The following is a 23,862-nucleotide window of genomic DNA, read 5'->3' on the forward strand; positions in this document are numbered from 1 at the left end:
GAAGGGGAGACTGACTGGAGAGGGTCCATTTCTATAGCACATCACATGGTCCTATGCACAGAACAACTCGCTTACCCTAGAGTGAGCAAGAGAGGGTGCTCTATCAGCATTACCCCAATAATACCAAAGCCAGATACTGCACTGCTGCTAAGTCATTTCAGTCGTGTCCGACTCTATGCGACCCCATAGACGGCAGCCCAACAGGCTCCCCCGTCCCTGGGATTCTCCAGGCAAGAACACTGGAGTGGGTTGCCATTTCCTTCTCCAATGCATGAAAGTGAAAAGTGAAAGTGAAGTCGCTCAGTCGTGTCCGACTCTTAGCGACCCCATGGACTACAGCCTACCACGCTCCTCCATCCATGGGATTTTCCAGGCAAGAGTACTGGAGTGGGGTGCCATTGCCTTCTCCGAAAGCCAGATAAGGATACCTCAAAAAAAAAAAAAAAAAAATTACAGGTCAATATCCCTGATGAAGATAGATGTAAAAATTCTCAACAAAACAGTAGCAAGCCAAATTCCACAGCACATTAAAAGAATCACACACTATGACCAAGGGGGATTTATTTCTGGAATGCACAGATGGTTCAACATATGCCAGTCAATAAATGTAATACCTCATGTTAGCAGAATGAAAGATAAAAATCATGTGATTATCAATAGATGCAGAAAAAGCATTTGACAAAATACTATAAAAATTCTCAATAAATTGGGTATGGTAGGAATGTACCTCAACATAATAAAAGAATATATATTCTTTAAAAATCATATAAAAATAAAATAATAAGCACGCTGAAAGAGAATATATATGAATATTATAATGTTCTGTGTACTTTTCTATATATTTAAAACTTTTCACTATAAAAAGTAAACTTGGAAGAAAATAACAATGCTTTTTATTGTTACCAAGACTTCAGAGTTGGAAGGAAAGTTATGAGCAACCTAGATAGCATATTCAAAAGCAGAGACATTACTTTGCCAACAAAGGTCCGTCTAGTCAAGGCTATGGTTTTTCCTGTGGTCATGTATGGATGTGAGAGTTGGACTGTGAAGAAGGCTGAGCGCTGAAAAATTGATGCTTTTGATCTGTGGTGTTGGAGAAGACTCTTGAGAGTCCCTTGGACTGCAAGGTGATCCAACCAGTCCACTCTGAAGGAGATCAGCCCTGGGATTTCTTTGGAAGGAATGATGCTAAAGCTGAAACTCCAGTATTTTGGCCACCTCATGCGAAGAGTTGACTCATTGGAAAAGACTCTGATGCTGGGAGGGATTGGGGGCAAGAGGAGAACAGGATGACAGAGGATGAGATGGCTGGATGGCATCACTGACTCGATGGGCGTGAGTCTGGGTGAACTCCAGGAGTTGGTGATGGACAGGGAGGCCTGGCGTGCTGCGATTCATGGGGTCGCAAAGAGTCGGACACGACTGAGCAACTGATCTGATCTTAATTTCAACATCAAGATTCAAAAGACTTGTTTAAAACTATATAATTTTCAAGTAATTTAGTTTTGGTTTTACTTCTTTTCATCCTAGTAATTTTAAAAACTTTGTTCAGTGAGGGTGAGGGCTGATGTTATTTCTCAGTTTATTCCATTTTTTGTTGTTTTCCTTAATCATTGATAATGACATTCAAGTGATTTAATTCTACCCAAGAGTAGAAATGTTAAGCAGACTGGTGACCCACCCTTCACATTCACACATAAGATCATATGGAAATTGTATAAAATAGAGAAAAAAAGCTTTGTTAAGTTGCTCTAGCCATGGATGTACTTCATTATTATTGTTATTTTGTTATTATTGAGCTTCTGACATTCTTTGATGTAGGAATATTTTGAACATTATCTTTTAAAATTAGTGAAGTACTATCAGTATTAGGTCTTATAATTTCTTCCCCCTCATAAGCCATTTCTGTGGTTTTAAAAATTCCTTTTTTCCCTTCATTTTCTTTATTCTCATTAAAAGCAGTTGCTGTTAAGTTTGTAACTGCCCGTTGAGCAGGAGAAAAGTGGATGAATATGCTTCTATTTCTTGTTGATAAAATTTTATGAATTTTGTTTCATGTTTTCATCCTAGTATTGTGCTATAGGCATATATACTCTTATCTATTATATATATAAAATGTCTAAACTCTATGTATAGTCAAGAACTGTGCACCCATTGAGCTATTATTATAAATAATAATGTTTAAAGGGCATTTTCCTGGTGGGCCCATTTGATATAATCCCCAGGCCTTTTCCATTCTTTATAAGGTTGCCTTATTGAGGGTGGAAGGAATTCTAGGCATATTTTCATTAGAATCTTGTTGATCTACAGATAACGATATAATATGAAAAGTGATGATACTAATTTTCATAAGCCACATAAAATTGATTTAATTATGTCTTGATGTGCCGGGGTCCAGCCCTGGCTGATCCAGGGTATTCAAAGCGGGGACGGCGTCGGTGAGGGTCAGCATACAATAGCTTCAATTAGATATTAATTAAAGATATAAAGAGTAATAGAATAAGGATAGCTCAGTAGGAAAATTCAGTGGAGAAAAGAGGCTGAGTAGCTTAGTTTACGCGGGAGACCAATAAAACTTCAAGTCAAGAAGCTTGCACCACTTACGTAGGCCACAGGCGTCCTTCCGTTCTCCCGAAGGAGAGGAGACACTGAGGCCTCCCCGGTCAGATCTTAGAAGCCCAGGCATAATTAGTAAGCATGGCGGGTTCCACGCTCCAGATGGAGACTCAGCCAGAGTGAGAGAGAGAGCGACATGGGGAGACCAGTCTTTCGAGGAACTGATCCCCATTCTTTATTTTCCAGAGTCTGTTTTTATACACTGAGATGTTATACAAAAGTCACGTGGGGACAGCAGTCCTGACTTTTATTAAAGTCAGGTGCTTCACACAAATGTATACAGAGGTCTTAGGGGTGTTACATCATCTTCTGGCCAGGGGGGGGCCTGCTGACAATTTATGACCCTCTCCTTGTGACAACGGTCAGTCAACCAGGACACTTATTTCTCCAGGGGTGATTATTCTTAAAACAGACGCCACCCAAATAAAGTTACATTCCTATAGGGTGAGGGTGTAGTGGGTTTTAGTTAAGGAAAGAATTTATTTAGCCTAAGGTCTAACGTGATTAATATCAAAGGTTAATACTTATTTCTTCTATATTCATTAATGTATGTAAGGGCAGGGGATGTGGAGACTTAGCAACAAACATTGGCTCAACAAATGAAAAACCCTTCACCAATACAATTTTTAATCAGCCCATTATACTTATACTAATAGTTTTCTGACTTTTCTAAGGAACCTGTTTTTAGAAGGTTTAAAGCATCTCGTGCCTTTCACGGTTGGGAGGCTGTGAGCAATCACATGTGGCCGGACAAGCCCGTCAGGAAGGCTAGAGAACCTTCAGAGGAGTTTGTAGGTTGAAACACTCCTATCACGCCCAGGAATTATTATTACCTGGAGCTCTAAGTTAACTCCTTCTCCGAAAGAGGTGGTGGGGGACAGCCCCCCGTAAAGTCAGAGGTGTAGGGGAGAGCACAAAGTAGTAAAGTAGGCAGGCTCTGGTTATGGGGATAGATGCTTGAGGATTTCCAGGGGGACTCCTGAGGCTCGATCCCGCCTTTGCGTATGTCCAGCCTCCTTCCTCATGACCTTTGTCATGGGCAGAGTACCTCACTCTGGCCCCCAACATTGATGCTTTTGAACTGTGGTGTTGGAGAAGACTCTTGAGAGTCACTTAGACTGCAAGGAGATCCAACCAGTCCATCCTAAAGGAGATCAATCCTGGGTGTTCACTGGAAGGACTGATGTTGAAACTGAAACTCCAATACTTTGGCCACCTGATGCGAAGAGCTGACTCATTTGAAAAGACCCTGATGCTGGGAAAGATTGAGGGCAGGAGGAGAAGGGGACGACAGAGGATGAGATGGTTGGATGGCATCACTGACTCAATGGACATGGATTTGACTGGACTCTGGGAGTTGGTGATAGACAGGGAGGCCTGGTGTGCTACGGTTCATGGGGTCACAGAATCAGACACGACTGAGCGACTGAACTGAACTGATGTCATGGTTACACCTCATACCTATGACATGTAGTACCCTCATCAGTGGTTGTTTTTCCTGGTTTTATTTATTCCACCACCATTAAAAAAATCTTTTTATATATTTTAAATTGTCCTAGCAATTAAAAGGCAAACTACTAGAGGTCAGGAATACCACTGACCTTATCTGTTCTTCCATAGTGATTTGCATCAAGGTTAAAGACAGGATCTCAAAATCTCAGGCACCTAGCTATGCTTATATTACAGCTGTGGGACTTGGACAAGGTACTTCTCCACATTTCTATTTTCTCATTTGCAAAATGGGAATAGTTAATACTTTATAGATTCTGACTCATTTTTTTCACATTTTCACATTTCACATTCAGTGTACTCAGAGTACATTTTATAGTCAGTCAAGTTTTATGAATCATTGTGAACATGACACCATCTGAGATTATTAGTTCTTTCCTGGGAGGGTAGTGTATGTTTCGGTTTGGGTACTGTTGGTGTGAATTCAGATGGCAGTGAGTGAGCACCAGCTTGTGGTACAAAATCTCAGAAGAGTTTATTTTCCATCTCCTCCCGAAGAGCAGGATTGGGACACATAGGCTTTGCTCCTATCTTTCTTCATGGCTTGTTAATTTCATGCATAGTTTGGTGGCTTAGTTTTTTGTGGGAGTTAGACTCCCTGTCTTGAGCATCCCACCCCGCTTTCTTCAGTTCAGTTCAGTCGCTCAGTTGTGTCCGACTCTTTGTGACCCTATGGACTGCAGCACACCAGGCTTCCCTGTCCATCACCAACTCCTGGAGCTTACTCAAACTTGTGTCCATCAAGTTGGTGATGCTATCCAACCATCTCACCCTCTATCATCCCCGTCTCCTTCCGCCTTCAATCTTTCCCAGCATCAGGGTCTTTTCCAATGAGTCAGTTCTTTGCATCAGGTGGCCAACATATTGGACTTTCCGTCCTTCCAATGAATATTCAGAACTGATTTCCTTTAAGATTGACTGGTTTGATGTCTTCTGCAACACCACAGTTCAAAAGCATAATTTCTTTGGCGCTCAGCTTTCTTTATGGTCCAACTCTCAGGTCCATACATGACTAGTGGAAAAACCATAGCTTTGACTAGATGGACCTTTGTCGGCAAAGTAATGTCTCTGCTTTTTAATATGCTGTCTAGGTTGGTCATAGCTTTTCTTCCAAGGAGCAAGCATCTTTTAACTGCACGACTGCAGTCACAATCTGTAGTGATTTTGGAGCCCAAAAGAATAAAGTCTGACACTGTTTCCATTGTTTCCCCATTTATTTGCCATGAAGTGATGGGACTGGATGCCATCATCTTAATTTTCTGAATGTTGAGTTTTAAGCCAGCTTTTTTACTCTCCTCTTTCACTTTCATCAAGAGGCTCTTTAGTTCTTCTTTGCTTTCTGCCATAAGGGTGGTGTCATCTGTGTATCTGAGGTTATTGATATTTCTCCTGGCAATCTTGATTCCAGCTTGTGCTTCATCAAGCCTGGCATTTTGTATGATGTATCTGCATATAAGTTAAATAAACAGGGTGACAATATACAGCCTTGACATACTCCTTTCCTGATTTGGATCCAGTCTGTTGATCCATGTCCAGTTCTAACTGCTGTCTCTTGACCCTCATGCAGATTTCTCAGGAGTGAGGTCAGGTGGTCTGGTATTCCTATCTCTTTAAGAATTTTCCACAGTTTGTTGTGATCCACACAGACAAAGGCTTTGGTATAATCAATAAAGCAGAAGTAAATGTTTTTTTGGAAGTCTCTTGCTTTTTCTCCCCCTTTCTTAGTAGCACCTAAAGCAGCAGTGCAGTCTTACAATCAGTGATGTTTTAGATCCGATGAAATCAAACCTGCCCTAAAGTGTCATTGTCAGCATAAATCTAGATAATATGTGAAGCTCTTTGCTTAGTGCCTGGTGCATAGTAACCTTTCAATATATGTTACCAGTAGTTTGATATCTCAGATGCACTTGCTCTGCTTTGATCCATGCCATTCTACTTGTTTCAGTTTGTTTGCATCTCTCCCACACTGCCTTGACCTCCTCCAGGATAGTTTCCTTATATTTGGAATTCTGTCAGTACTGTTAGAACTTGGTAGCACTTCCTAGGCTTGCTGATAGGCGAATTGAATTGAATAACCAATAACCAGCTTTTCAACCATACATTAGTCATTTTACCCATCAAGATATCAGTTTCTTCATCTTTAAAAAGAACAACTTGAGCTGTTAATCCTTAAATAACTTTCACTTACAAAATCTTTTCTTTAGACAACAACAAAAAAATTTTTTTAAGGCCATGTAATATGGCTTGCAGCATCTTAGTTCCCTAACCAGGGATTAAACCCAGGACCCCTGCAGTGGAAGTGCCAAGCTTTAACCACTGAACTGCCAGGAAATTTGCATAAATAAAACCTGAAGTTTACATGTACAGAAAAGTTGCAATGATAGTACAGAATTCTCTTCACCTAATTTCTCCTGTTAATATCTTGCATTACCTTGGCACATTTGTCAAAACTGATGTCTCTGTTTCAGTATCCTGTCAAGGATACCACTTGGCATTGAGTAAAATGTTACACTATTTTATGTAAGTTTAGAGTTTTGAATATTATAGCTTTCTGGTTATTAAAAATATGAACATATGGTGGAATTCACTTGCTATATTTCAATTTTAGGTTTCCATGGCGCATGGGATACAAAATTTGATAAATGCCATCAGAATGATTCACAGTGTGTCCAGGTACTATAATACTTCTGAGAGAATGACCTCATTGTTTATCAAGGTGAGTTTCAAGGGAAGACGCCACACATGTAACCCTGTGAAAAAGTTAGCAGTGCTTTCCATTTGAGCCAGAGAAGGGAAAAAGGCAATTCTGGATTTTCATACTTTGTGGACAAAAAAAGAAAGATGTTGCCTGGAGTCAGTTGTACTTAATTGAAGGGGGACTTTTCTGCTTGTCAGAGGTAAGTGCCCAAGACTTGTTTAAATGTATCTGATGATTTTCTAATTTAGTTATTCCAAATAGTTTTGCATAAGAGGTAAAAGTTGGGTGTTTTGTTGCTAATGCTTCTTAGCTACTTCTATGCACACTGTGGTTTATGTAAAATCTTACCATGTAGTGTCATTTGATTAATTGTTTTAAATAATTGAAAAAATTATCCAAGAAACACATGAATAGAATTTACTTGTAAATAATTCAAGCAGAACGTAACAGTCACATTTCAACCTTTGTTTTTTAAATCAAAGGATAGGTTTAATCATTCATTATCTATGTCCCAAACGTAGCAAGAACCTTAGGAGACTTTTCCGTTGCTTGTCTTCCTCCTTGCTGCATGTTCCACATGGAGATTGCTAGTTTCATGTTATTGTTGCTATTTTTTCAACATTATGAGTCAACAGGTGTTCAGACTGAAATCTAAGTATTGCTAGGTTCTTGGATCTGTGTTGTGATTTCCACGTCTTCCTTTGTCTTGGATTTAGTATTTCTTTTGCTGAAAAAAATTCTTAAGTAATTCTTCCAGAGGGGGTCTCTGTGGTGAGCCCCTTGAGTTCCTGCCTGTCTGAAAATTGCTTCATTTTGTCCTACCACTCAAATGTTAGTTTGGGTTTCTTAAGTTCAATATAATTTTTTCCTGGAACTTGGAAGATGCCATTGTGTTCTATGTTGTTGTATCTTCCTGCTCTTCCTTTGTAGGAAACCTATTTTATTCTCATAGGAAGATTTTAGGATTTTTTCCTTTATTCTTGAACTTCTAAAATTTCAAAGTAATGCTCTTTTTACATTTATCTTGTTCTATACTTGCTGACGGAGAAGGCAATGGCACCCCACTCCAGTACTCTTGCCTGGAAGATCCCATGGATGGAGGACCCTGGTAGGCTGCAGTCCATGGGGTCACTAAGAGTCGGACACGACTGAGCAATTTCACTTTAACTTTTCACTTTCATGCATTGGAGAAGGAAATGGCAACCCACTCCAGTATTCTTGCCTGGAGAATCCCAGGGACGGGGGAGCCAGGTGGGCTGCCGTCTATGGGGTCGAACAGAGTCGGACACGACTGAAGCGACTTAGCAGCAGCAGCAGCATACTTGCTGAGTTTATTTTACTTCAAAAAGACTGTCGTCTCTCTTCTTTTGGGGGAACTTTTCCTCTTTACTCCCGATTATATCCACCTATACAATTTATTCCCTTTTCTTGAATCTAAAATCTATATTTTTAAATTATGATCTTTTTGGTCCATCTTTGTCCTTTGACCTTTCAGCTCACTCACTGCCTCTTCATTTATATCCCAATTACTGGTCAATGCAAATTTCAGTTTCCAAGTTCTTTTGTTGTTTCCTTTTCATGGTGTAAAAATCCTCTCATATCTTTTTCATGAACTAATTTAGTTAACAAAGCCATTTTAAAAGATTTCACGCATATCTTTTTCTGTATTTTCTCTCTTTGTTGAATTTAATGTTTCTGTCACCATGTCTGTTTTCTTCAGTTGCTGGATGATTCTTGGTTGTCTGCCCATCTTTGTATTTGAGATTCCTGATTTGCCTCTGGGTTTTGTTTATTTTGTCTGTCTCCTGTGAGTAAGGGGCATAACTTACTGTTGGAAGGGAGTGGGAGTAGCTTTCTCTCTGATCTGTCCTCTTGAGGGTGCAGTAGCTACTTGGGTCACAGCTCTCCGAGGCCGTGGTCTGCTTATCGGTTCATCCTTTCAGCATATGGCACTGTTGCCTGCTGTACGAGTTGCTCCAAATTCAGTGTTCAGGGTTACAGCTAAGGGTCACCTCACATTGGAGAAGGCAATGGCACCTCACTCCAGTACTCTTGCCTGGAAAATCCCATGGATGGAGGAGCCTGGTGGGCTGCAGCCCATGGGGTCGCTAAGAGTCGGGCACAACTGAACGACTTCACTTTCACTCTTCACTTTCATGCACTGGAGAAGGAAATGGCAACCCACTCCAGTGTTCTTGCCTGGAGAATCCCAGGGACGGGGGAGCCTGGTGGACTGCTGTCTATGGGGTCGCACAGAGTCAGACACGACTGAAGCGACTTAGCAGCAGCAGCAGCAGCAGCAGCATGTTTTTAAAAACTTGTTTTTTTTCTTTCTCTATATATAGTTATTTTGGACTTATATTTATTTTAGGTAACCAACCAAATGGTGACAGCATGTAAAGCATATATTACTGATGGGGGAACTAATCACGTATGGGATCAGGAAACACCAGTGGTACTAAAGAAAATTCAGGTTTGTACAAGTATTTTTATTTTCTTAAAGCTTTTAAACATCTGGCTCAATTTGTTTACTTTTTTCATTGATAAAGTATGCTAGCTTTGAAAAAGTATTGTACAGAGTAGCATGAGCAAATAAAAAGAACTTCATTAAAATTATCCACTTCCCTTTATGTTTAGTGCTCCTGATAGGGCACCATTTAATCCTCAGCTTCTCCATGGCTGCCTGTATCAGACACCTCTTGTGTACTCTTACGTATGCTCTGACCACTCCTCTTATTCCATCCCCTGTTAGATTTCATTTTCTTGCCTTTTTCATTGGCTGGGACTGTCATACATCCTTAAGTAGACCTTATGATAGTTGGCATCTTATTCTGATCTTCTTTTGGAAGAAAATCCTTCTAACATTTCCCCATTTGGTTTGATGCTTTAGTGCATCATTGATTAGATTCCAGGAAGTTTTACTCCTAATTTTGGTTACTAGGAGATATTATTAAAAGTTATGAATGGGTTTTGAAAAAAGTTTTTATGCACTTATTCATCGAGGAGGTTATAAAAATTTTCTCCTTAATCTGTTAACAGATGACATTTTTGAAAAAATTTTTATTGCAAGATATTTACTTTACAATATTGTGCTGGTTTCTGCCACACATCAACATCAATCGGTCACAGGTATACATATGTCCCCTCCCTCTTGAACCTCCTTCCCATCTCCCAACCGATCCTACCCCTCTAGGTTGTCATAGAGCACTGGATTGAGCTCCTTGTGTATTTGAGTCAGTCCTAAAGAGGGGGATGAACCTAGAGCCTATCGTACAGAATGAAGTAAGTTAGAAAGAGAAAGATGGATATTGTATATTAACACATGTGTATGGAATCTAGAAAGATGGTACCGATGAAGCTATTTGCAGGGCAGCAATGGAGGCACAGACAGAACAGACTTGTGGACACAGTGTGGGAGGGAGAGGGTGGGTGGACTGAGAGAGTGGCTTCGGTTCAGTTCAGTTCAGTTGCTCAGTCATGTCCAACTCTTTGCTACCCCAAGGACTGCAGCACGCCAGGCCTCCCTGTCCATCACCAACTCCCGGAGCTTGCTCAAACTCATGTCCATCGAGTCAGTGATACCATCCAACCATATCATCCTCTGTCGTCCCCTTCTCCTCCCACCTTGAATCTTTCCCAGCATCAGGGTCTTTTCAAATGAGTCAGCTCTTCACATCAGGTGGCCAAAGTATTGGAGTATAGCTTAGATGACATTTTTAGGTTATCTAGAATGAAACTATTCTGATATCCCTAGGGTAAACTCAACTTATGGTGTAATTATCTTTTAAAAGACATTCTTAAATTCACTTTGCTACACTTTTCTGTAGGACCTTTTGGAACTATACTCATGAGAGAGATAGCCTGTAAATTTTTTTTTCTCACAGTATCCTTGTCAGTGTTTCTGGCACTAAATTTTCAGAATGAATATGACTGAAGGAGAGAAAGAAAGTACTCCCATCTTTTCCAGTCTCTGGAGGAGTCTGTAGAAAATCAAAGCAATCTGTTATTTTGAAAGTCTGAAAGAAATGACCATACCAGGAAGTCTCCAACTGGAAGTGGTTTGCTTTCTTCATGTGCTGGATCCTGGGTTCTGCAGAGTTAAGGCGGGAGGCTGAGACTGGGAGGCAGAGCAAGAAAGGATGCTCAATGCCCGCCCCTAGGACGCGAACTGCTGTGTGTGCAGGGTGGGTCCTGAGCACTGCCATCACCACACTCTGACCTTTCAACCAGAGGACAAGGAAGAGGGGTCAGAGGAAACAGGAGATGAGGAACTGCAATTAGAGTAGTTTCTCTTCCTGAAAACACTTAAACCCAAAGACTGGAAGTACCAGAATCATTATGCAGTTTTTGGACAGAGACAGACGAAAGCAGCATGTAAAGCAGTGGTTTTAAAACAGTACCCAAAGAGCTGGTGAGCCATTTAAAGAAGGAGATAATGACAACTGCACCTGCATAAATAGAGCTTATGAAATATCTGATTCAGTGAAAAGAGGAGAAATTAAGAATATAGTTCTTGCTTTTGATAACTCAGTTCCTTCTAGAAGTGAAGCAACGGATACTTTCTTCTAAATGTTTTCCCAAGTGTTTGAAATGTATTCCAGGTGGTAAAAAAGAAAATGTAAACCTAATGATATGCATTCATCCTTTTTGTAGAGGCATTTTATTCCTGCTGGTATAATTTTTATTCTTGGAAAGAGTTTTCTTATTTAAATGAAGGGGAAAAAAAGCAGAATGTCATGATAAGAAGAGAGAGATTGAAAAGCAGAACAGAGCAACAAGGGCACAAAGAAAAAAGAAGAAATGAATGGAAGGTCAGTTACTAATGCATATAACTGTGATGCAAGAAGAAAAACAGAAGGAAAAATGAAGAAGAAAGAAGCTAAGGAAAATAGAGATGAGCTCAATTAGGAGTTGTTTGGGTAACTAAGGAGAAAGAAGAGGAAGTTTGTCAAAATGCATTACTGGCAAAGAAGAAAAAAGATATACAGGGGGAAAAAAGCCATTAAGAGGGAAAGGCAATATCAAATCATTATGTTTTACACGTGAAACTAATATAATGTTGTGTGTGCATGCTAAGTTGCTCAGTCACGTGCAACTCTTTGCAACCCTGTGGACCATAGGCCACCAGGCTCCTCTGTCCGTGGGATTCTCCAGGCAAGGATACTGGAGTGGGTTGCCATGCCCTCCTCCAGGGGATCTTCCCAACTCAGGGATGGGACCCGTGTCTCTTTATGTCTCCTATACTGGCAGGTGGGTTCTTTACCACTAGCGCCACCTGATGTAATGTTATATGTCAACTATATCTCCATAAGAAAAGGGAAAGGTAGCAAAAATTGCAAAATTCACGGAAGACCTGGAATCACCTTTCCGATGATGAGATGAAGACAAAGTAATGGAAGAAGTGGAAAAACTTGGCGATACCCTTGAACTTGCAAGCTTACTGTACTTAAGTGAAAAACTCACATCACCTACAAAAGAAATAGGAATGATCGCTCTGGCAAAACAGATAGAAGAAAATGAGCAAAGCAGAAGAGAAAGGAAGTTGAGTATGTGCCAAGTATCTAAGAATGCAGAGACATCAACTGTTGCAGGTGGAAATGACAGTAAAAATTGGTCAGAAGAGAATTGATCTGCAATTGCTAATTAAATCTGTGAGCCTCTTCCTTGATGGGATGAAGTCAAGATGGGAAGTTATTGCCAATTACGTGAATGTGTATTCTACTTCTGGGAGTCAAGAAAACTACCAAAGATTTCATTGGCAAAGAAGAGTCTCTAAAAACTTGGCCATCATCGAAAAGAGGGCATACTGTACGGAGAGGAGCCTCAAATTGTCAGTACCTTGAAGTGCTGAAGGTTCTGTCAGCACCTTCAGAACAATTTGAAAATCCATGTGCAGATTTCACGTCTTGACAACAGAAGAACAGAAGCTTTTGGAACAAGCTTTGAAAATGTATTTACTGGGTAGTAAATACACCTGAAAGATGGGGAAAAATAGCAGAAGCAGTATCTGACATGACAAAAAGGACTACCAAAATGACATATGAAACTTGCTAAGATGGTGAAAGCAAAGAATGATGCTCAAGAACAAGCGCTGAATTCAGATAGAGCCATGAAATGACATAATGACAGACTGTTGTATGTGCATTTAAAAAATAAAACGACGAGTTGAGTTGAGCTCAGTCACTCAGTCATGTCCGACTCTTTTTGACCCCATGCCCTGCAGCACTCCAGGCTTCCCTGTCCATCACCAACTCTTGGAGCTTACTCAAACTCATGTCCATCAAGTCGGTGATGCCATCCAGCCATCTCATCCTCTGTCTTCCCCTTCTCCTCCCACCTTCAATCTTTCCCAGCATCAGGGTCTTTTCTAGTGAGTCAGTTCTTCACATCAGGTGGCCAAAGTATCAGAATTTCAACTTCAGCACCAGTCCTTCCAATGAATATTCAGGACTGATTTTCTTTAGGATGGACTGGTTGGATCTTCTTGCAGTCCAAGGGACTCTCAAGAGTCTTCTCCAACACCACAGTTCAAAAGCATCAATTCTTCGGCACTCAGATTTTTTTATAATCCAACTCTTACATCCATACATGACTAATGGAAAAACCATAGCTTTGACTAGACAGACCTTTGTTTACAAAGTAATGTCTCTGCCTTTTAATATGCTGTCTAGGTTGGTCAGAGCTTTTCTACCAAGGATCAAGCATCTTTTAATTTCATGACTGCTGTCACAATCTGCAGTGATTTTGGAGCCCAAGAAAATAAAGTCTCTCACTGTTTCCATTGCTTTCCCATCTATTTGCCATGAAGTGATGGGACCAGATGCCATGATCTTAGTTTTCCGAATGTTGAGTTTTAAGCCAACTTTTTTCACTGTCATCTTTCACTTTCATCAAGAGGCTTTTTAGTTCCTCTTCGCTTTCTGCCATAAGGGTGGTGTCATCTGGGTATCTAAGGTTATTGATATTTCTCCCGGCAATCTTGATTCCAGCTTGTGCTTCATCCAGCCCGACATTTCACGTGATGTACTCTGCATATAAGTTAAATAAACAGGGTGACAATATACAGCCTTGATATACTCCTTTCCGAATTTGGAACCAGTCTGTTGTTCCATGTCCAGTTCTAACTGTTGCTTCTTGACCTGCATACAGATATCTCAGGAAATGGGTCAGGTGGTCTGGTATTCCCATCTCTTTAAGAATTTTCAGTTTGTTGTGATCTACACAGTCAAAGGCTTTGGTGTAGTCAATAAAGCAGAAGTAGATGTTTTTCTGGAACTCTCTTGCTTTTTTGATGATCAAACGGATGTTGACAATTTGATCTCTGGTTCCTCTACCTTTTCTAAATCCAGCTTGAACATCTGGAAGTTCACAGTTCATGTACTGTTGAAACCTGGCTTGGAGAATTTTAAGCATTACTTTGCTAGCGTGTGAGATGAGTGCAATTGTGTGGTAGTTTGAGCATTCCTTGGCATTGCCTTTCTTTGGGATTGGAATAAAAACTGACCTTTTCCAGTCCTGTGGCTACTGCTGAGTACTATAAAACTGCAAGTACTATACAAAAAAAATATCTGGACAGAACTCATGTAACTCATTGAGCTTGAGTTTTTTGTGGAATTTCCTTTTCTTATCATTAAAATTTTTAAAATTGTGATAAAATGTACACAATGTAAAATTTACTGTTTTAACTGTTTTAAAATTTGTGGTTCAGTGGCATTAAGCACATTCACAATATTGTGTAACCATTACCACTATCAATTTCTGGAATGTTTCCATCTCCACAGACTGAGATTCTATATCTATTAAACAGCAACTTATTCCCTGTCTCCAAGCCCCTGGTCATCTCTGTTCTGCTTTCTGTCTCCATGTATTTGTCTATTCTAGGTTTTTTATATAGAATCAGGCAGTATTTGTCCTTCAGTGCTGGTCTCTTTTTTTAACATAACATGTTTTCAAAGTTCATATTGTGGCATGTATTAGAATTTCACTTTTTTTATGGCTGAGTATTATTCCATTGTGTGGATATACCACATTTTGTTTATCGATTCATCTTTTGATAGACATTTGGGTTGTTACCACTTTCTGACTATTGTGAATAATGCTGATATGATCACTGTTGTGTAATGATCTCTTTGAATCTCTTTATTTTGAGTATATACCTAAAAATGGAATTGCTGGATCATATGCAATTATATATTTAACTTTTTGCACAACCATTAGGCTGTTTTCTATAGCTGCTGTTCCATTTTACGTTCTCACCAGCAATACATGAGAGTTCCGGTTTCTCCACATCCACACCAGTGCTTGTTATTTTTTCTTTTTCTTTTTTGATAATAGCATCCTAATGCCTGTGAAATGTTATCCCATTGTGTTTTGATTTGCATTTCCCTAATGTCTAGTAATAGTTGAGCATATTTTCAAATACATATTGGCAATTTGTATATTTTCCTTGGAGAAATAGCTTTCAAATCCTTTACTCACTTTTCAACTGAGTTGTTCTGCTTTTGTTCAGTTGTAAGAGTTCTTTACATATTCTAGATATTAGTCCCTGGCATATATTTTTAAAAAATACATAGTTTCATTTTTTTAAAAACTAATTTTTTGACTTTTATTTCATTTATTCTTGAGTCAGTTTGGTAAGTTTATATTTTTGAGGAATTTATTCAAGTTTTCTAAAATTTGTAAATTATTGTTATAATGTTGATAATATCTTATTATTATATAATATAATATATAATTATATATAATTATAATAATATATTGTAATATATTATTATTGCTTTATTATATACTATGTCCGCTTATTCATTAACAGTATTACTTATCTTTTTCCATTGTCTTCTTAATCATTCTTGCTCACTTAATCCTCAGATTCAAAACAACCCATACTCTTTCTGGAAGTTTAATCATTTCTGTTGTTGTTGTTGTTATTTTTTGGATTCCATGTTGCCCTCTAGAATTTCTCCAGTGTTAATTTTTGGAGTGGGAGGCAGAGATCACTCCCTCCAAGTTGACCTATTAGCAGGAGCCAGAACTCTTGACATAGAACTTAGCAATTTATTCTTATAATTCTTTTAATATCCTTCAGGTCACTAGCTATTTACCTACTGAATTAGAAATGAAAGTTTGGTTTTCTGAATTCTAGTTTAACCCAATTTCTATCACATTTGAAATCGTTTCAGGAGACTTCTACTGTATAGTTTTCGGGAATAATTTTCAAATGGGTTGGAAGAAACAATGGAAAGAATTATTATTTAGGACCTTATCTGTCCAACATGAAGGAATTGGTTAGTAGAGAAGAAATAATATGAAGTAATTTCTATTAGATGGCATATTCCAGGAGGATAAGGATCTTATTCCTAGCATCTCAAGGAAGTTGAGTGAAAAATTATCAGTAACCTTGAAGAGTGTAAGATTCTGTTTTAGAGATTGAGATGGGGGGACTATCTCTTATAGTTAGAAGTAGGTGTGTGACTAGTTACAGAAACCTGAATGTTTATAGGAATCACCTGAGAAACTGGTTGAACATATGGATTTCTATGTCTCACTCACAGAAATTCTGATTTAGTGGCTGAAGGAGACAGAATAAAGATGTCCTCATCCTAATCCCTGGAATTTGTTACATTAAATGTCAAGGGGGAATTCAGATTGTAGGAGGAATTAAGGATGGGGAGGTTATCCTGGATGATCAAAGTGGGCCCAATGTAATCACATAGGTCCTTCTAGACTCAAGAGGGAGATGAAAGAGTCAGAGCCAGGGAGCTGACAGTATGTTAGAGATTTGACTGGACATTTGTGGCTTTGAAAAAGTTGAACATTTTTTAAAAGATGGTTTGGTTTGCTTGACATGACAGTGAGTTCCTACTGGAGACTGGTAACACTGTCCTCTTTTTGCCTGGCTGAACTGCCCAGTGGTATCCCAGTTCAGTTGCCCAGTCGTGTCCGACTCTTTGCGACCCCATAAACCGCAGCACGCCAGGCCTCCCTGTCCATCACCAACTGCCAGAGTCCACCCAAACCCATGTCCATTGAGTTGGTGATGCAGTCCAACCATCTCATCCTCTGTCATCCCCTTCTCCTCCTGCCTTCAATCTTTCCCAGCATCAGGGGCTTTTCAAACGAGTCAGCTCTTTGCATCAGGGGGCCAAAATATTAGAGTTTCAGCTTCAACATCAGTCCTTCCAAAGAACACCTAGGACTGATCTCCTTTAGGATGGAATGGTTGGACCTCCTTGCAGTCTAAGGGACCCTCAAGGGTCTTCTCCAACACCACAGTTCAAAAACATCAATTCTTCAGTGCTCAGCTTTCTTTATAGTCCAACTTTCACATCCATACATGACTACTGGAAAAACCATAGCCTTGACTAGACGGACCTTTGTTGACAAAGTAATGTCTCTGCTTTTCAATATGCAGTCATAACTTTCCTTCTAAGGAGTAAGTATCTTTTAATTTCATGGCTGCAGTCACCATCTCCAGTGATTTTGGAGCCCCCCAAAATAAAATCAGCCACTGTTTCCCCATCTAGTCAAATATTAGGATTTCAGTAATGTATCCATCAAAGACTTTATGCTCTCCTTGTGGAGAAATGACAGTTGCATAATAAATTAGCACTACACAACCTTAATGTTTTTTATACCTGTATGTGAATAATGCTGATTAAAAGGTGCCAACTGAATAGATAATTGATAACAGAATTGATACATCATTTTTTACCTGGAAGTTCTAATTAGCCATGAAAATCTGACAACAAATAGTATATGTCATACTTTGATAAGGATAAGAGTTAAGGGGAAATAATGAGAATAAAGAAGCTGAGAGAATGGCATTGAAACATGTATAATATCATATATGAAACGAGTCGCCAATCCAGGTTTGATGCATGATACTGGATGCTTGGGGCTGGTGCACTGGGATGACCCAGAGGGATGGTACAGGGAGGGGGAGGGAAGAGGGTTCAGGATGGGGAACACGTGTATACCTCTGGCGGATTCATGTTGATATATGGCAAAACCAATACAATATTGTAAAGTTAAAAAATAAAATAAAAAAATAAGATGAGAATATTTTGTAAAATAGAAAAAAATATATTGATTTTTCACAGACCTTTCTATATGTGAGCAGAGAACTTGAATTTTTAATGTTAGCAGCAACAGCCCTGTTGAGGGGCTGCTGTGATCAGTTCTGTGTGAGGATAGCAGTTTTGAATTTTTCACTTATGAACAAAAGGCTCACTATATATCACCCCATTTTAAATCTCTCATAGGACTGCATTTTTCTATTCAAGGAATATCAGGCATCTTTTCATAAAACAAGGAAACAGATTTTAGAGTCCTCAGGGGAAAAATCTTTTGAGGTTTCAGAAATGTACATATTTGGAAAATTTGAAGCTTTCTGCAAAAGACTGGAGAAGGTAAGCAGCCACAGTTTTCACTGCCAACCATAGTGTTCCAGTTACTTCATACTTCATGTAGCATTGTTGAGATCTCTTATCTCACTATTGATCTGACTCATCCAGTATTACTCATAGATTGCTGCGTTTTATTATAACTTATTTTTTCATTCCTAGTTACTGTCTTCTGCCAGTCACACAAAAGCTGTTGTAGACTTTCTCTTCTCTTGAGACCTCCACTCTGTCTTCACATATGGAGCTTGAACTCAAGTCTCTGCTCTTAGGCATCATAGCAGCTGAGAACAGGCGTGAGATGACATGTGTGCAGTGCCTGGCAGAACCAGGTAGCTGTTTCCTATCTGGATGTGTGGGTACCTTATCTTTCTAGGGCAGCATGTATGGTCTAACATAGACATTATGTGTGTACTGTCTTTGCTGGGCAGGTGTGGATTAGAAACTTCTGCACCTTGGATGCATTCATTGTTTAGGACTGGCTGGAGAGAAGTGAGGTTTTGCCAGGGGTTGTAGGGCAGCCCATCCCAGAGTCTTCTTGCAGTCAGCCTTTGGAAAGCCTACAGAGATACCATCTAGGTACCATCCTCCCCATGCCCCCACCATTCTGCAGGCTCCCTAGGTCTTGGGAGTAGTTAGGGACCTGCTCATCATTTTTGGGACAATGGTGGGGGCATTACGCAAGTTGAAGGGCATTTCCTAGGTATGCCAGGATGGGAAAGTATGGGTGCTGAACAGAACCAGGTTACTGAGTTGGGCCCTTCCTACATACTTCTATTGGTTCTGTTTTTGTTTATTTCTCTAGCATCTTTATTGTGATATAGTTTACATACCACATAATTTATTCATTTAAAGTGTTCAAGTCAATATTTTCTAATATATTCACAGGATTGTGCAACCATCACCACCATCTAATTTTACATTTCATTCCCACTAAAAGAAAACCCTGTGCCCATTAGCAATGATACCCCTTTCTCCCCTCTACCCAACCCTAAGCAACTGCTAATCTACTTTCTGTTTCTATAGATTTGCCTATTCTGGACATTCCATATAAATGGAGTCATATAATATGTGCTCTTTTGTGACTGGCTCCTTTAGTTTAGTATCATAATTTCAAGCCTCATCTGTTTTGTAGCATTCCTCTTTATTTCAGAATAATATTCCATTATATGGGTATGTGTGCTTAGTTGCTCAGTCGTATCTGACTCTTTGCAACCTCACGGACTGTAGCCCGCCAGGCTCCTCTGTGCATGGGGATTCTCCAGGCAAGAATACTGGAGTGGGTTGCCATACCCTCCTCTCAACATGGGTATACTATATTTTATTTGTCCATTCATTAGTTGATGGACATTTGGGTTTTTCCATTTTGGGCTATTACGAGTAATGCTGCTATTTTCTATGTGTGTTTTTGAGTTGTTATTTCTCTTGAGTTTATGCATAGGAGTGGAATTGTTGGGTCATATTATAACTCCATGTTTACTTTTTGAGGGAGTACCAAACTGTTTTCCAAAGTACTTGCATCATTTTATATTCTCGTAAGAAATGTATGAGGGTTCCAGTTTCTCTACATCATTGTAATGCTTGTTATTATCTGTCCTTTTGAATTTAGCCATTGTAGTGGATGTGAAGTGATATCACACTGTGGTTTTGATTTGCATTTCCCTGATGACTCGGTGACTAATGGTGTTGAGCATCTTTTCATGAGCTTATTGTCCATTCGTATTTCTTCTTTGGAGAAATTTCTGTTCCGATTCTTTGCACATTTTAAATTTAGTTATTTGTATTTTTATAGTTGAGTTCATAAGCATTATTTATGTATTCTGGATTTAAGTCTCTTATCAGATATGATTTTCAAGTATTTTCTCTTGCTGCGGGCTATCTTTTCATTTTCTTGATTGTGTTCTTTGAAGCATGAAGTTTTAAATTTCCATCGAGTCTGATTTATCAAGTGTTTGTTTTGTCGCTTGTGCTTTTGGTGATGCATCTAGGAAAAGTTGTATGAGACTGTTTTGTGAACAGTGGGAATGTCTTGAGGACAAATGTCTAATTGGAATTGTATCAGCATGGGTCAAATGAATAAATAAGTCCCATCATCAGAACCTGTTCCACAGAGATGTTTAATATGTCTGAAACCATTAGAATGTAAACCTGGAGGTGATTCCTAGTTACTTTTCATTTTTCCAGGAGCAAGGACCCTCGCCAACTTGGGTGCAGTTTTAGGCTTGGTAGGGCTTCAGGGCTGGACCTTAATGGTTAACCCATTTGCAATAAAGATCTTTGCTGTCAGGTCTAGTGCTGGGGATCCATCTGTAAAGTAGCAGCCCAAGCATTCCTGATCCTAGAGGGAGTAGGTGATAATGGCTAGCTGCTTCAGCCACTCACCCCCGTCCTACCTCTAGAGAAGCCTACCTACAGTCTTAAGGATACAACTTCATGCCACAAAGGCTCAACAGTCAGAGCCAATGCAGCACTCTCCAGGGGCCTTACTTGAAGTGCATTCTGGCTGCTAGGTTATTCCAACTCTCCTGTGCTAAGAATCCTTTGGCTGGCTGGCATCTCTCCCAGGTGTAATTGGTGGATATTGGTTTCCAGATTCTCGAAGATGGGGCATGATAGTTACCCTGAAATGTGGCCAGGATTTTTTTTTATAATCCTGTAGAGGTTGTTCCAACATCTGTTGGAGCATCGAAAAAGTGAGAGAGTTCCAGGAAAACATCTATTTCTGCTTTATTGTCTACACCAAAGCCTTTGACTGTGTGGATCACAAGAAATTGTAAAAATTTTTAAAGAGATGGGAATACCAGACCACCTGACCTGCCTCCTGAGAAATCTGAATGCAGGTTAAGAAGCAACAGTTAAAATTGGACATGGAACAACAGACTGGTTTCAAATTGGGAAAGGAGTATGTTAAGGCTGTATATTGTCACCCTGCTCATTTAACTTATATGCAGAGTATATCATGTGAAATGCAGGCTGGATGTAGCACAAGCTGGAATCAAGATTACCAGGAGAATTATAAATAACCTCAGATATACAGATGACAACACTCTTATGGAAGAAAGAGGAGAAGGACTAAAGAGCCTCTTGATGAAAGTGAAAGAGATGAGTGAAAAAGTTGGCTTAAAACTCAACATTCAGAAAACTAAGATCATGGCATCTGGTCCATCACTTCATGGCAAATGGGGAAGCAATGGAAACTGTGAGAGGCTTTATTTTGGGGGGCTCCAAAATCACTGCAGATGGTGACAGCAGCCATGAAATTAAAAGGAGCTTACTCTTTGGAAGAAAGGCTCTAACCAACCTAGACAGCATATTAAAAAGCAGAGACATTACTTTGCCAACAAATATCTGTCTAGTCAAAGCTATGGTTTTTCCAGTAGTCATGTATAAATGTGAGAGTTGGACTATAAAGAAAGCTGAGCACTGAAGAATTGATGCTTTTGAGCTGTGGTATTGGAGAAGACTCTTGAGCATCCCTTGGACTGCAAGGAGATTCAACCAGTCCATCCTAAAGGAAATCAGTCCTGAATATTCACTGGAAGATCTGATGCTGAAGCTGAAACTGCAATACTCTGGCTACCTGATGTGAAGAACTGACTCACTGGAAAAGACCCTGATGCTGGGCAAGACTGAAGGTGGGAGGAGAAGGGGACAACAGAAGATGAGATGGTTGGATGGCTGGATGGCATCACCGACTTGATGGACATGAGTTTGAGTAAGCTCCAAGAGTTGGCATGCTGCAGTCCATGGGGTCACAAAGAGTCAGACATGACTAAGTGATTGAACTGAACTGAGAGGTGGTTACTGAGCTGCTTGGTGGACTTCCCCTGCTCAGTGGGGCACAGCAGGGACTGCTGTTGGACCTGCCCTGAGAGCTCTTCAATAGCTGTCAAGGAGAGACAGAAAGGCACGCTAAGCCAGATCCTGTTAGGGAAAGCTGAGATTCAGATGTCTGGATGACCAACTGCCAAAGTCAAAGGACAGACAGAATTGAGCTTGGCGTTGGAGAGCCAAGACCTCAGAGTTGGGCAGGGATGTTGGGAATCTTTAAGGAATAAGTGAGGAAAATTCTAGTGTGTCAGCTTAGGATGCCTGAAAGTTACCTTTTGGTAGGTGGAGACTTGATGGTGTATTGTGGTTAGTCTGCCCTAAAGAACTGAAATTAAGTGTGTATGATATAGCTTTTGTTTCTTCTTCTTCCTGCCATGTAAATTTTGGTGAATATTGGTGTTTCCCAAAGCTCTGTGTTTAGTTTTCTTTTCTTCTCACCCTCATTTGTGGGGGAGAAGAGAAGGTGTGGGAAGCTTTGAGTATTGTTCTCCAGAGCAAGAATCAAGATGAGGAATCACTGATGAAGACTGAAGAGCTGAGAGCCTGTGAACATAAAAGACTTTTTCTTTATGGTGAAGTAGGTAGTGTTGGTATGTTGAGATGGAGTCAACTGTTTCTGAAGTAACGTTCATAATGAGGATTGCCCAGGGTTCTTTTTAAAAAACAGTTTTCTTTTATTGTGCTGAAAGTCACATAATATAAAACATATGATTTTAACCATATTTATCTATACAGTTCAGTGGCCCTAAGTGTATTTACATTGCTCTACAGCTCTTACCATCATCTGTCTCCCGAATTTTTCACCTTCCTAAACTCAAACTGTCTCCATTAAACACTAACTCCTTGTTCCCCCTCCCCCCACAACCCCCACCTGCCAGCCCCTGGAGTCTACCAGTGTACTTTTTGACACTATGAATTTGACTATTTGAGATACCTCATGTAAGTGGAATCCAACAGTAGTTGTCTCCCAAGTGTTCTTTAAGGGTCAGAAGTGACTGCAGTCATCCTTCAGGATTGTGGGGCCTTTCTTTTTTCTGAATGTGGATTTATTGCTAGTGTTACATATCAGAACTGTCGGGAGTGCCAAGAAGGACGGTAATGCTTTTGAATCCAGTGAAGTGATTTTGAGGAATAAAAGGCCTAAACTGTTTAGACATCTGCAAGGGATTTTAGTCCCTGCCCTTCCTCCTCTTGAAAGGCAAAGTGATCAAATTCTGAGAAAGGCTGTAAACTCTTTGCTTATGTTGAAACATCTTCTGTCTTAAATAGTCCAAGGGTAATAATGACTGGAGTAGAGATTTGTCTTCTATTTTATCTCCTCTGGTTGGGTTTATTTATATGATTCTAGATCCTGTTTATTTATTTATTTTTTTAAAATCATTGATTCATTAAGAGTTTATTCTGGGGAAGGGTGCTAATTTTTTAAATAAAATAACACTTTTGTTTTTAAGATTACAGAAATGATAACTGTTGTGCAAACATACTCAACCTTAAACAATTCTACCATAGAGGGAATAGACATTTTGGCAATAAAATTCAAAAATATATATCAAGGGGTTAAGAAGAAACAGTATGACATTCTGGATCCAAGAAGGACAGAATTTGACACAGATTTCTTAGATTTTATGACAAAAATCAATGCTTTAGAGGTGAGTATACATAATTTTACTTTAGTAAAGCTGAAATGTAATCAATAGTACTGTACTGAAATTAACATAGTTACTATTTATTACAAATTACTTTTGCAAATTGATCAAAAATACTTGCTGGTATGAATAATCTTCTAACTAGTCCACAAGATATTTTCCA

The 23,862-nt window shown here is 39.5% G+C and overlaps 1 protein-coding gene and 1 pseudogene across 4 annotated transcripts in view; both read left to right on the forward strand.

The window, feature by feature from the left end:
- Positions 1–23,862, forward strand: part of DNAH8 (dynein axonemal heavy chain 8) — a 320,679-nt gene that overhangs the window by 19,671 nt on the left and 277,146 nt on the right. For all 4 annotated transcript variants that reach the window (XM_070777905.1, XM_070777908.1, XM_070777907.1 and 1 more), the window contains exons 9-12: positions 6,734–6,841; positions 9,195–9,296; positions 18,085–18,231; positions 23,505–23,702. In XM_070777905.1, coding sequence (XP_070634006.1) covers positions 6,734–6,841; positions 9,195–9,296; positions 18,085–18,231; positions 23,505–23,702 — 555 coding nt within the window. The remainder of the gene's footprint in view (positions 1–6,733; positions 6,842–9,194; positions 9,297–18,084; positions 18,232–23,504; positions 23,703–23,862) is intronic.
- On the forward strand, positions 10,076–12,941 carry LOC139179027 (dnaJ homolog subfamily C member 2-like; annotated as a pseudogene).

This window comes from Bos indicus, chromosome 23 (assembly GCF_029378745.1).
Source record: "Bos indicus isolate NIAB-ARS_2022 breed Sahiwal x Tharparkar chromosome 23, NIAB-ARS_B.indTharparkar_mat_pri_1.0, whole genome shotgun sequence".
NCBI lineage: Eukaryota > Metazoa > Chordata > Mammalia > Artiodactyla > Bovidae > Bos > Bos indicus.